General features: G+C 45.3%; 1 protein-coding gene across 1 annotated transcript in view; it reads right to left on the reverse strand.

Moving 5' to 3' along the window:
* Window positions 1-10,672, reverse strand: part of OTULINL (OTU deubiquitinase with linear linkage specificity like) — a 36,047-nt gene extending 25,375 nt beyond the window's left edge. Inside the window, exon 1 of the mRNA XM_074985956.1 lies at window positions 10,573-10,672. Coding sequence (XP_074842057.1) covers window positions 10,573-10,672 — 100 coding nt within the window. The remainder of the gene's footprint in view (window positions 1-10,572) is intronic.
* Window positions 10,673-12,696: the final 2,024 nt, after the last annotated feature.

Below are 12,696 nucleotides of genomic sequence, written 5' to 3' on the forward strand. Positions count from 1 at the left end.
GCAGCAGCTGGTGGGGGACAAAAAGAAAAGTAAGGATGGGGCTTGGGGAAGGTACAGAATAAGGCAGGGTGAGCCAGGGCTTTGGTGGAAGGAGTAGAGTGGGGACAGGGTCTTAGGCAAAGCGCCCCCACAGAACATCAGAAAATCAGCGCCCGTGGATAGAGGGCTACAAAATCATGAATGGTGTGGATAAAATGAATAAGGAAGTGTTATAACACACTTGATATAACACAAGGGCAAACGTTCAACCAATGAAATTAATGGGCATCAGGTTTAAAGCGATGTAAGTCTTTCAATGCCATGGGATGTTGTAAAGGGCAGACGTGCAAGATGGTGCACAAAAAAATTAGTTAAGTTCATGGAGGCTGTCATGAATGAGTGCAGGGAAGGGGTTAATCTTCCTGAGGTAACCCAAATCCCACATGAGCCAAGGGAGTAAAGTAGCTTTGTTTAAACTGAGAACAATTGCAGTTCCCAGGGCTTTTGTCTCTGCTGACAGCATAGAGAAAGACAGAGAGGGAAATGTCTCCCAGGTAACTGGAATGAAAAATCAGAAATATCCTGACCATTGCAAACTAAATCATAGAGTAACAGAGAGATAGCCGTGCTAGGCTATATACTATCAAAAGAAGCACTCCAGTAGCACTTTAAAGACTAACAATTTATTAGGTAATGAGCGTTCGTGGAACAGACCCACTTCTTCAGATCACAGCCATACCAGAACAGATTCAATATTTAAGGCACAGAGAACCAAAAATAGTAATCAAGGTTGACAAATCAGAAAAATATTATCAAGGTGAGCAAATCAGAGAGCAGGGGGCAGAAAGGTGTGTGTGTCAAGAATTAGATAAAGCCAAGTATGCAAAAGAGCCTCTATAATGAGCTAGAAAATTCCCATCCCAGTTGAAACCACGTATTAATGTGTCGCATTTGAATATAAAAGAGAGCTCAGCAGCCCCTCTTTCTAAACTGTTGTGAAAATTGCTCTTGAGTAGAATACAGATTTTCAGGTCATTAACAGAATGGCCCACTCCATTAAAGTGCTGGCTGACAGGTTTGTGAATCAGGAGTGTTTTTATGTCTGTTTTATGACCATTAATTCTTTGCCTAAGAGAGTTTGAAGTCTGTCCACTATATAAAGCTTCTGGGCATTCTTGGCACGTGATGGCCTATATGATGTTAGTTGAGGAACATGAGAATATGCCCATGATTCCGTGAATAACCTGGTTTGGTCTAGTGATGGTATCTCCAGAATAGACATGTGGACAAAGTTGGCAACGGGCTTTGTTGCAAGGAAAAGTTCCAGGACTGGTGTTCCTGTGGTAAAGACTGTGGTTGTGGGTGAGAATCCTCATAAGGTTGGGAAGTTGTCTGGAGGAGAGAACAGGCGTGTCACCTAGGGCCTTCTGGACCATGGCATCCTGATTAAGGATAGGTTGTAGGTCTTTCATAATGTTTTGCAGTGGTTTGAGTTGAGGGCTGTAGGTAATGACCAGTGATGTTCTGTTATTGACTTTTTGTGGGCCTATCTTGGAGTAGCTGGTCTCTGCATATTTGTCTGGACCTGTCGATTTGTATTTTTTTATTTCTCCTGGTGGGTAATTCAGGTTTATGAATATTTGGTAGAGATCTTGTAGTTTTCGGTCTCTGTCAGTAGGATCAAAGCAAATGCAATTGCACCTCAGGGCTTGACTGTAAACAATGGATCTAGTTGTGTGTGCAGTTAAGTACAAGGGAAATGTATAGTTAGACCCATTTAGGTTTCTGGTTATTTAAAATTTGGATGGACTGTTGGCTGCTGTTTTGTTGACTGTTGTTTTGTTGTTGGCTGCTGTTTTTTTCTCTTTTGTATTGTTGTTTCACTTGAGATTCCCCCACTCCCGCCCTAAATTTTAAGCTGAATCCCAGAGAAATATTTTTCTCTGTACGCAACCCTGATTTATTTCCTCGTTTTGTGAATAAATCTGTTTCTAAGTAACTGATCTGAGTTCTATTGTCTAAGAGGAGTCTGTTCCTCAGACCAAATGGTCAGCTACTGAATTACAGGTTTTTGTGTCCAAGTTCCCTCCTGAAGGGGGATTAAGAGTTAGGGGTACCCCCACAGGAATACGTCCAAGTGGGTCTTCTTGGGGTATAGGAGTCTTTTCTCACTCAGTGGTGGCAGCAAACTACCCCCAAGGCCAGGGAATCTGTGACCCTGGGAAGTTTTAAGATAAACGCTGTGTACAGGCAAGGTATCTTTAAGTCTCTGTGGGGCCCCACTTTCTGCAATCTAAGTGTGGAGTGGGGGAGGGACCCCTCACAGAGGCTAATTCCATCAGTAGCTCTCAGCCAAGATGGTGAGCGATGGAATCCCATGCACCAGGTGCCCTACCCCTCTGGCTGACAGAAGTTGTGACTGGAGAACAGGGATTGGATCACTCAAAATTGCCCTTTTGTGTTCATTCTCTCTGAAGCATCTGGCATAGGCAGCTGTCGGACAGGGTAGTTTGATAGACGGACTATAGGTCTGACCTGTGAGCCCTTTACTTTTAATCACCTACGTGTGGAATGAATTTTACGTGCACCAATATGGAGGTGATGTGTGAAAGCTAGGCAGCACTGCTACCCACGACTCTGCCCCTTCTGGGAGCATGGAGCTGGTCCCCTCTACCTTGCCCAGGGGTCCAGCAATTCTGTCAGCAGACTTGATCCCAACCCTCTGCCTCAGCCCTGGGTTCTAACAGCAATAAAAAAGGGCCCAGGACTCAGGCTGCTGGTGCTGCTACTGCAGTAGCAGCAGCCAGGAAACCTGGGTCCTTTTATATTGCTCGGATCTGGGGCAGGTGCTCCTTTTGCCCTATCTGTCAACAGCCCTGATTAAGATGGTGGTGGTGAGGAGAGCTCTGGCTGGAGATACACACTCTGGGGTGGGACTGCGGTGAGCAGTTTGGGGTGCAGACTGCCCTGAGGCTATGGCAGAGAGAGAGAACTCCCCAGTTCTCTCTCCCCCTCAGCAGCACTTCCACTGCTTGGGAGGGACATCTCTACACCATGAAAGCTCTGGTGCATCCAGGCCAAACTGGGGATGGGGCTCCCTTCACCAGCTGCAGCAGCTCCCAGCAGGGCTGGGCTGGAGCAGGGAAGGGGCTCCTTTATCCAGCAACTCCAGCAGGCCTGGATTGGGAAATGCATTCTTCTCCCTGACTGTGGCAGTTCCAGTGGGCTCAGGCTCAGGTGACGGGCTGTCTCCACAGTATCTCTGGAGGGGCAGGACAGGGCCAAGTGATTTTGTGACCTGAAATGTGTTGCTGCACAGCCACACAGCTGACAGTGAACCAGGGGTCTGGCCAAGATGGCCATTTCTATGTTCTTGTGTTATGGTAGGGAGAATAGGAAACAGGATGGAGGGCAAAGACATGGCTGGGAAAGAAAATATCATAGGCAGCAAGAAAGGAATCATAAGACACAAGCTGTGGCTAGAGTTCAGACAAGTAGTTCCACTGGCTTTTTTCCAGCTTGGCCCTCAAAATTTCATGAGGGTTGCTCTTAAGATGGGCTTATATGCACAGAGCAATACACCAGCAAAACTATAGCTATATAATTATACCACTAACTCCCCATGTGGAGCACTTACTGGAGAATTAGAGAAGCCCTAAGAAATTACTTGTTGTGAATAAGGTTGACAAATGCTGGCTCTATCTATTCTGATGACAGAGAAAGTAAATTTTTAAATATTTTATTCTTGTTAACACTGCAGAGGGAAAAAAGAACAGTGAGGCACCTTTAAGATTTAAGTTGATAGTGTCCCTTTAACTTCTAATTGAAATCATTTGTACACTGGAATGTATTAGTACTGATATATATTTGGCATCAGCACTGATATCTGGAGACCTTACACAATGATGCCAAGGGCAGCTACAGCGGAATCTGGATTCCGCTGGCATGAGCAAGTCACTCTCCACACTACTGATGAAAGGCATTTAACCCAATGGATGCTCTGACCCTGCGCAATATGTAGCAATAGCTCTCACTCATATTTGGCCTGACCACCCCTCATCGTTTTGGGGACCCTCTCAATCAGGGAGCCCTGGACAAATAACACTTGCTGGACAGCCCTGCCAAAGGACCAGGTCCATTAGCTCAGAGCGACAGCAAACCCACGTATCTCTGGACTAGCCACTGGAGGGAGACACAGAGGCATTATTTTAGCATAGGTTACACATTCTGACTGGCATCAGATGCTCATCCATCAAGTTGAAAGAAAATATTTCAAGGATGATGGAGCGGTTAAAATAAAATAAGGAATGATTTGAAACAGCTAAGATACTTGGAATGTTACAAATAATGCCACTTAAGAAAGATTTGCAGCAAGAGTGCAGGTGCCAACATATAATATCAAAGGACCCTGCAATTCTCCTTCTCCCCAAGAATGTTCCATCTACAGAAGACTTAGCCTAGAGAGCCTGTTTGTAGTGCAAATGCTTGTTCAGATTGTTTAAATTTAAAAGTGCCTACAGTTAGGCACCTAAATCCATCTTATACTAGAGATCTGATGTTTACAGGTGCTGATCATGTACATTTGTCATTGTCAAATAGTCTATGGACTATTTGGGTGTTCAGAATCTCTGAAAAATCAGACCAATTATTTACTTACTTAACTAGTTGCCTACCTTTAGGCACGCAACTTTGAAAATGTTGACAATTTCTAGCGTTTTCCTTCTCTGCCAGTAAGAAAACCAAAACAAAAAATAAATTTACATAACCTTGTATGTATAGCGAATCCTGGGGGCAGAGGGGGGGAAAAGAACAGATCTAGCAAAATTTTGCATATTGGTTATGCAAATTGGCTTCTTCATGGTGCCTGTAAAGTACAAGCATCTTGTGTCCTGCTGTATATCTCTATACACATTTCAATTCTGTTTCCAAACATTAGTTGCTGTCAGCTATAGGCCTCAACTTGGGTCCTAAGAGACATTCTCCAGAGATTTAGAAACAGATTTTAGAGACCAAGTAAAGAAAGCACACGCTATCCTCCAGCTTCACTATATTTAGAAATGTGAAAACGGGAGTCCCTGGGGTTATGGTAAAATAAGTGCGTTTTCAAATCTCAATGACTGAGAGAATCACAAGAACACATTTGTTCTTACTGATTGAATAGCTTGAGAACTACTGTTATCTCCCTTTTAGAAATTAAAACTGAAAGCAAAGGTAACAGCAATTTTCACGTTTCAATCGGTGAGCAGTTGGTCAGTGGAAAAACAGTCGAAATCAGTCAGTGTAAGAAGACAGATGGACCAATATTAATTATTAAATCAGAAATATACTCTAATGCTGTACTGCTACAGCAGAAAGGCAAAGTGAAAAGATAATGATTTCTGGAACATAAGAGATACGTCAATACGGTAAACTCTTTTATATCTGGCAGCCGTGGGACTGGAAGGCTGCCAGATATTCAAATATTCTGGATAATAGAGCGGTATACCTAGCAATGCATAACACTAAAGAAAAACAAGATTACATCTTAAGAAACAAACAAAATGTATGCAGAGTACTTTATTTAACAACAGTAGTATTGCACACTGTAAACATACTGTATTTGCTGTATTTATTCGTATTTACTTTCCCCATACTGTACTTATGGAAAATGTAAATAAAATTGACTTATGATTAAAATGTTGGTTATTTGAGAGTTCCAAATCATAAAATGCTGGATAGGAAAGAGTTTACTGTATAGGCTATAAGATACTAAATGAATGAATGTATGTAGCTGCAACTACTTGGAAAGAGGCTAAGGGGAACATATGCATTTTTTTGACTGCCCTGGTGATGGGTCCTTGAAATTTGGGAAATCAAGCTATCCCTCCCTCTTTCACCCTGTGACAGAAGTTGATGACACTCAACACCATGCAGGTTTGGACTCTCAACTGGGCATGTTAAAAACAACCACCCTGCAATATTTACAAGGAAATGTTTTCCCCAAAATCTCTGACCTCAGTAATAGACACGGGCTGTGTCCATTAAACAATTCCCAGCAGTATTTTGTGGGTTTTTTTGTTTCTTAAACAGAGCCCACTATTGGAAGGAGGCTGAGCCTTATTAAATCTCTCAGCTCTCTGGAGAAATTTCAAGTATTTACATTTCTTGCCAAGAAGCCTTCAAATAAGGCAGCGTAAAAATATGTAAGGCTACAATCTCCTATCGAGTTCCCCACACTGCTGGCAATAAAGGTGGTGAGTCACTAGTTGACACATAAGCCTGGGTGGGTAACCTGTTAAAGCACAGCGGGGGGCTAAGGTAAAGAACGCCCTTTTCCCTTCTTGTGTGCCGGGGCGGCACCTGACGTCAGGGGGGGCAGGGGAGGGCTACGGAAAATGCCCCTTGGACTGGAGACCAAGTCTCACCCCGGGCTTGTGCGGGAAGGGCTGGAGGGGGATCCGATCCCTCTCCCCGCCCCCAGCCCTGCAGAGAGAGGCCCGCTCCGCACGGCGCCTTACCCTCCCCTAGCCCGCCCAACACGTGCCACAATCCCCGGGCTAGCTGGGGGCTGGAGGCAACCGCCGACCCAGCAAGAGCAAGGAGGAGTCTCCCGCCCACCGCACCCCCCCAGCCCGGTCCTGGACAAGGGGAGTCGCCTTAAAAGCCGCTCACGCCCCAGCCACCCGCCCCGGATGACAGCCCCCGCGGGGATGGCCGAGAGCCGCCTGCGGGAGCCGCCCCCCCCACAGCTCGGAGCCGCGAAGCGCGAGCGCTCCCCCGGGAGCCTCTCACCTGCCCGGCCGCCGCCAGCGCCGCTCCGAAGCGCCGCGCGGGCAGGGCCCCCGGCAGGCGGCGCCGCCCCTCGGAGGAGGAGCTGCTGCCACTGCCACTCCCGCCCGCGGCGCCACACGCCCGGCCTCCGGGACAGGCACACAAGCCCACAGGCCCCCTGCACGCACTGCGGGGTCCTTCCCAACGCACCCGTGGGGCGCGTTACACGCGGGGAGCGAGCGAGCCCCCGCGCGGTGCCCCCTGGCTCTGCAGCCGTGGCCCTCTCGAGCGCTTCAGCGGGAGCAAACCACACCCCCCCCCAGAACACACGGGCGGGGGGACGGGCCTTTCCCGACCCGTGCCAGGGAAGAAGGAAGAACCCACACGCGGCGGCCTTCAAGGTGCTACAGCGCCGCCGCTGCCGCCGCCTCGAACCCTTGTGGGCCTGGCCCGGCCCGGCATCCCGCCGCGCCCGCGTCCGTATATTCGGTCAGCTCTGCCCCTTGTTATTTCGCGGCGTCGTAAGTCCCGCCCTACGCGCCCGGCCAGACAGGACGAGGCCCACGGCCTTTGCAGCTAGGGGTACAAAGGGCACGGGGGTTGCCCTTCCACGGAGCCAGCGAGCGACGTCTCACCTGCCCTGGGCCTTGGGGAAGGTGCCCCCGTCCCAGAAAAAGGAAAACAAGACTAAGCACCCGGCGAGGGATTCATTTTAAGGGCCGCACCACTAGGGAGCCCACACCGGCGGGGACAATGAGGCTTTTGTCTCCTTGGGGAGGGTGCCAGTTTATCAGGAGATTAACCTAAAACATCAGCTACTCCAAACCCTCAGTTGAAATGAATTCTGTAACAGCTTAGTATATCAGCGGGTAACAGGAGGCTGGGCTCAGCTTCAGCTCCCTTTAGTTAATTACCTTCCCCCTAGGGGTAAGGCTTCCTGTAAGAGTATGCTTAGCTTGGTAGATGGAGTGATGGGTAGGGGCAGGAAGGCACTACAGTATCAGAGACCAGTAGGGAGAAAGAAGATGCTCCTATAAAAGAGCCAGAGGCTTGTGATGTTAGACAGGTGCCAGAGAGATAGCCATGTTAGTCTGTATCTTCAAAAACAAGTCCTGGGGCACCTTATAGTCCAACAGATATTTTGGAGCATAAGCTTTCATGGGCAAATACCCACTTTGTCAGATATCTGTTAGTCTATAAGGTGCCACGGGACTTCTTGTTGTTTGTGATGTTAGAGGCTCTTCACACTGGGCCCAGTGTAAAAGTTTAGAGAGAGACAAAACCCAGCAAGGAGATGTGGAAAAGGCCCTGAGATAAGTCATAGGTAGGAAATGAGCCTGGAAGGTGAAGCAAGAGGTCTCAGTAGGTGAACTTGGAACTTGTTATAGGGCCCCTGGCCAGGTGTCCATAGTAAAAGACAGTCTGGTTTCCTCTACAGGGCTACTACCCAGGAAGCTAGTGTAAAAATCACCTACCGCACAAGGTAGAAGGCCTACCGAGCCTGGAGTTGGGATGAAGATCAGCATAAGGTTGTAAGATGCCAGTTTGTTTTGTTGGACTTTCCATTTACTTGCCAAAAAGAATGTGGCTGAAGGGCTAAATTATTAAAAAAACACAGGAATTATCCTATCCCAGGGCAGGATACTGAAATGCCTGGAGCTAGATGAGGGAAAGTGAAGCCCAGAATATCAAGTACCATGGTGACATTAACATGCATGTGTAAGGTTTGAAACCCAGAATTACTATATTTTAATCTGATGCATTAATTTCATTGTTTCCTAAAGTTTTGAAAAGACAAGGGATGGTGCTGGCCAGTAGGTTGCCTGGTGCTGAAGTACATGAGGAGGTATTTTCTGAGGGTATGCTGAAGAAGTCACAGGCTGATGTTTTAGATTAATCTCTTGATAAATTGGCACCATCCACAAGAAGAAAAAAAAAACTAAATTGTTCCCAGCTGTGTAACCTTCGCAGTGTAGAGTGGCCCTTAAAATCAATCCACTGTAGGACTAACCAAATGAAGGCAGTATAGCCCTACACTAGGATTACCGGAGACAAAAACAGAACAGATCCTTGCCAACCAGAGAATAATTTCTGTGTTTGATGGATTGGAGGTGGAAACATTCTGCTGAACTGTGCTGCTGACAAGGAAATTTGTCTGAAAGGTAATTTCATCTTGAAACAAGCCTGAGAAACTGCAGAAGGAACCAATGAAGAAATCAATTAAACTCTGATGGAGACAACATCACGCCCAGTAATTTAAAATATTTTGACGGTAACTAATGTTCAGCTAAAAAATACATGTGACCTCCAAGAAGACAGAAGGAAGATTGTGTAAAGGCCATCCCTGAAAATGCCTTAAGGTTGACATTGTTTCCCACATTTTCCATTGCAAATATGTTTTGCATGCTACTGAACCACACTGGAGAAACACTCTGGGGTTTTAGTGACTTTGCTACCAATAAGCAAGATGTATCATAATGCTGCTGAGATTTTTAGGGGATATTGTGAGCATTTATATGCAAGTTGAAATTTCAGCTTAGCCAAAGCCTCAGGTCCTCAACCAGGCATATACTGAGTTATATTGAGTGTTGATACTCAGATATCTCTACAAACAGATGGTTTGATATAACTACATGAAAACATTACATGTTCTGTTTTGTGAGGAAATGTACATAAACTTTTGGATTGGGTAAACGATTTCGTTATAGAGACTATGTCAAGGACACCTCCTCACGAAGGCATATTCATCACATGGATTACCCTCTCCTATTTATGATTGCACACCATCCTTGAGGCAAATATAGCAACTGCTTCGATAGAAAGTTATACTATACAAATATTAACATATTTGAACCGTCTTCACTGCTATTGATAAACTGTATACTTTTTAAAAAAATAATCATACACTCATAGGGCTGGAGGGGACCTCAGGAGGACATCAAGTCCAGCCCCTGCTTCAAGCAGGATCAGTGCCAACCAAGTTATCCCAACCACGACTTTGTCAAGCAAGAACTTAAAAACCTCTAGGGATGGAGATTCCACCACCTCTCTAGGCAACACATTCCACTGCTTCACCACCCTCCTGGTGAAGTGGTTTTTCCTAATATCCAACCTACTCCAGTCTGTAACTTCAGCCCATTGTTGCTTGTTCTGCCGTCTGTCACAACTGAGAACAGTTTCTCTCTATCCTCTTTAGAGCTCCTCTTCAGGAAGTTGAAGGCTGCAATTAAATCACCCCTCAGTCTTCTGCAAACTAAATAAACCCAAATACCTCAGCCTCTCCTCATAGGTCATGTGCTCCAGCCCCTTAATCATTTTTGTTGCCCCCTGCTGAACGTGCTTCAGCACATCCACATCCTTTCTATACTGGTGGGGGGGCACAAAACTGGATACAATATTCCAGATGTGGCCTCACCAGTGCCGATAATATCACTGTATATTTTTGTCCTTCCTTACATTTCCCACTCTCCTCTGTTTGGTTTCTCTCCTCTGGAGATAAGTAGGAAAGCCAGCATCATAACTGTATTAACTCAAGAAAAAGACATAAGCATTTCCATGACTAGCTCTGTAGAAAGAGTGGGAAACATCTATTTCCTGACAACAAATGACCTGCCAAGTTAAGGATCCTAAATTTTGCTTCAGTCTTTCAGTTTCTCCAGTCTTTCATTAACAGGCAAGAAATAAATGCTTTCCCTGTTAGTCATTATTGTTACATTTGAAATGCTACACGTAATCAAACCCATGCACAAAAACCATGAGGCCATTGTTCTTATCACCAAGAACTTTATGCACAATGAATGTGTAAGACACTGCAGCATTTAGAACTCAGCCCCACAAACTCACCAGTGGTTTTTCTGGATGATTGCTGAACTCTGTTTCTTTTTTCAGGTTCACTGAGTTGTTCTCTACTTTTGCTTGCTCCTTTGTCCAGTTGTCTCAACATCTCCTCTTTTGGGGCTCCTTCCAAGGAGATTCCCCCCTAACCACACACACCAGTTGTTTTGTCAGTTATAGAAAGCCCGTATTCACAGATTCAGCTTCTCTTTACAGATCAACAAACTGAGAAAGGATCAGACTTCCTGTTTCACTTCCGCTATGCTTTTCAAAAGTCTCACATGCAGCATATGCTTCTCCATGCACAAGCCACATGAAAAAAAATTTTAAAAAATCAAGCATAACTCAGCTAATTGTAAAAACCAGGTTGGTTAACTTCCTGTCATTGTGTATCTTCCATGTTCCTTCAAGATTATAGGGCAGCAGTTTTTGAAGGGTGGTTCATCAAACCTGGGTGCCCAACAGAAGTTCAGAGAATTATATGGCAACAGCTACTCTTCCTTTCCAGCTATTAAAGCAATTAAAAAGAGAAACAGACACATACAGGCACCCTTCCTCCATCTATGTATGGACAGAGAGAGAGCTGTGTTAGTCTGTGTTCTACCAAAACAAAAAAGCTTCTTTCTATTTCTTTCTGTGTGCTTGGATTGGGCATATTTGCTTGAAATCTTAAAAAAAGTCTTAATGCCATGAAAATTAATGAAAAACATTTTACTTATAACACTGTGTCCTTCCCATGATTCTGTTATCTTCAGAGTCCAACATAAAGATCTGGTTGCTCAGCCCTGATCTGATGGACGTGTCTTATGATTGCAAGCCTGCGGAGGCTTCTTCCTGTCTCATTGATATAAAAAGGTAGCCCCTTCACTAAAAGTTTTTTTACAGTATACTTTCAAAGCTCATCTGCTGGCATTGAACACTTATCTGCTGCAAAAAACAACAAGAAGTTCTGTGCCACCATATAGACTAACAGATATTTTGGAGCATAAGCTTTCGTGGGCAAAAGACCCGCTTCATCACGTGCATGAATGGGGGAGTTTCAGAGGAGGCTCTAAAGAGAGGGTCTCAGTAAAGGGCCAGAGCTGACCTCCTCTGAAACCCCTCCATCTTATGCATCTGATGAAGCAGGTCTTTGCCCATGAAAGCTTATGCTCCAAAATAGTTGTTAGTCTGTAAGGTGCAGGACTTCTTGTTTTTGAAGATACAGACTAACATGGCTGTTCTCTGATACTTAACCTGCTGCAGTGTTTTTGATTTTCAGATTTGTTATATTCTGGAGTCCAGCGGATCAGATGGCCAACTTACCGAGGGGAAATTGGTACACCTAGGTGAGTGTTGGAGGAGAGGACTGGTGAGATTCAAGGAAATTCATGTGAGGAGGATTTAATAGCTTGCAGAAAGGGAAAAAAGACTGCATCCTTTCCTTCTTTTCAGACAGTCCTCCTCTTTCCTTTCTTCTGCCTCCTTTTCCTAAAAGAAAAATCAGGATATTACACAAAAGGCAAGGTGGGAGTAAGCCATATTTATTGTTTTGTGTTCCATTATACTGTTTTTGACAGCCCCAATATTGGATTTTTTATCCCATTCTTGACTTCCTTGAGAAACATTTCATTATAGTTGTCTCCTCATTTTTTGACTCCTACCTTATTTTTATCTCTTTCTGACTACTGGTTTTTGCAGCTTAATTTCTTCATTCTCCTGTTTCTCACTTGCGTGTTCCATGTTCCTTTCTTTTACTCCTTCAGTTTCTATCTCCTTTCTTCCTTTCTAGCTGCCACCCCTTCACACTTTCCCATTCTTTCACCCACATTGTCATGATTTTGCCTTCATTCCCTCTCAGCCACTGTGCCTGGGATTCATTTTCCTTCTCTGCCCTGCTTTGTGGCCAGTGTTGATTCTCTCTGTCCTGTGGACCACAAGGAAGTGGCTGGATCTGTAGCTGAGGAGCAAAGCAGCACTGGTAAGAGTAAGACACCAGGGCCTCGGGAGCTGGTGAAAGAGAAGGTTGTGGCCTTCAGAACAGTTTATAGTTTTGTGTTCTCTGGTCCTAGCCCCGAACTATTTTAGGAAAGTAACATCTTTTCCTTTCTCAGTGAAATCAAGCACCTGAAAGGGAGAACAGGAAGCAAGGGG

The sequence above is a fragment of the Carettochelys insculpta genome, chromosome 2 (assembly GCF_033958435.1).
Source record: "Carettochelys insculpta isolate YL-2023 chromosome 2, ASM3395843v1, whole genome shotgun sequence".
Lineage (NCBI taxonomy): Eukaryota > Metazoa > Chordata > Testudines > Carettochelyidae > Carettochelys > Carettochelys insculpta.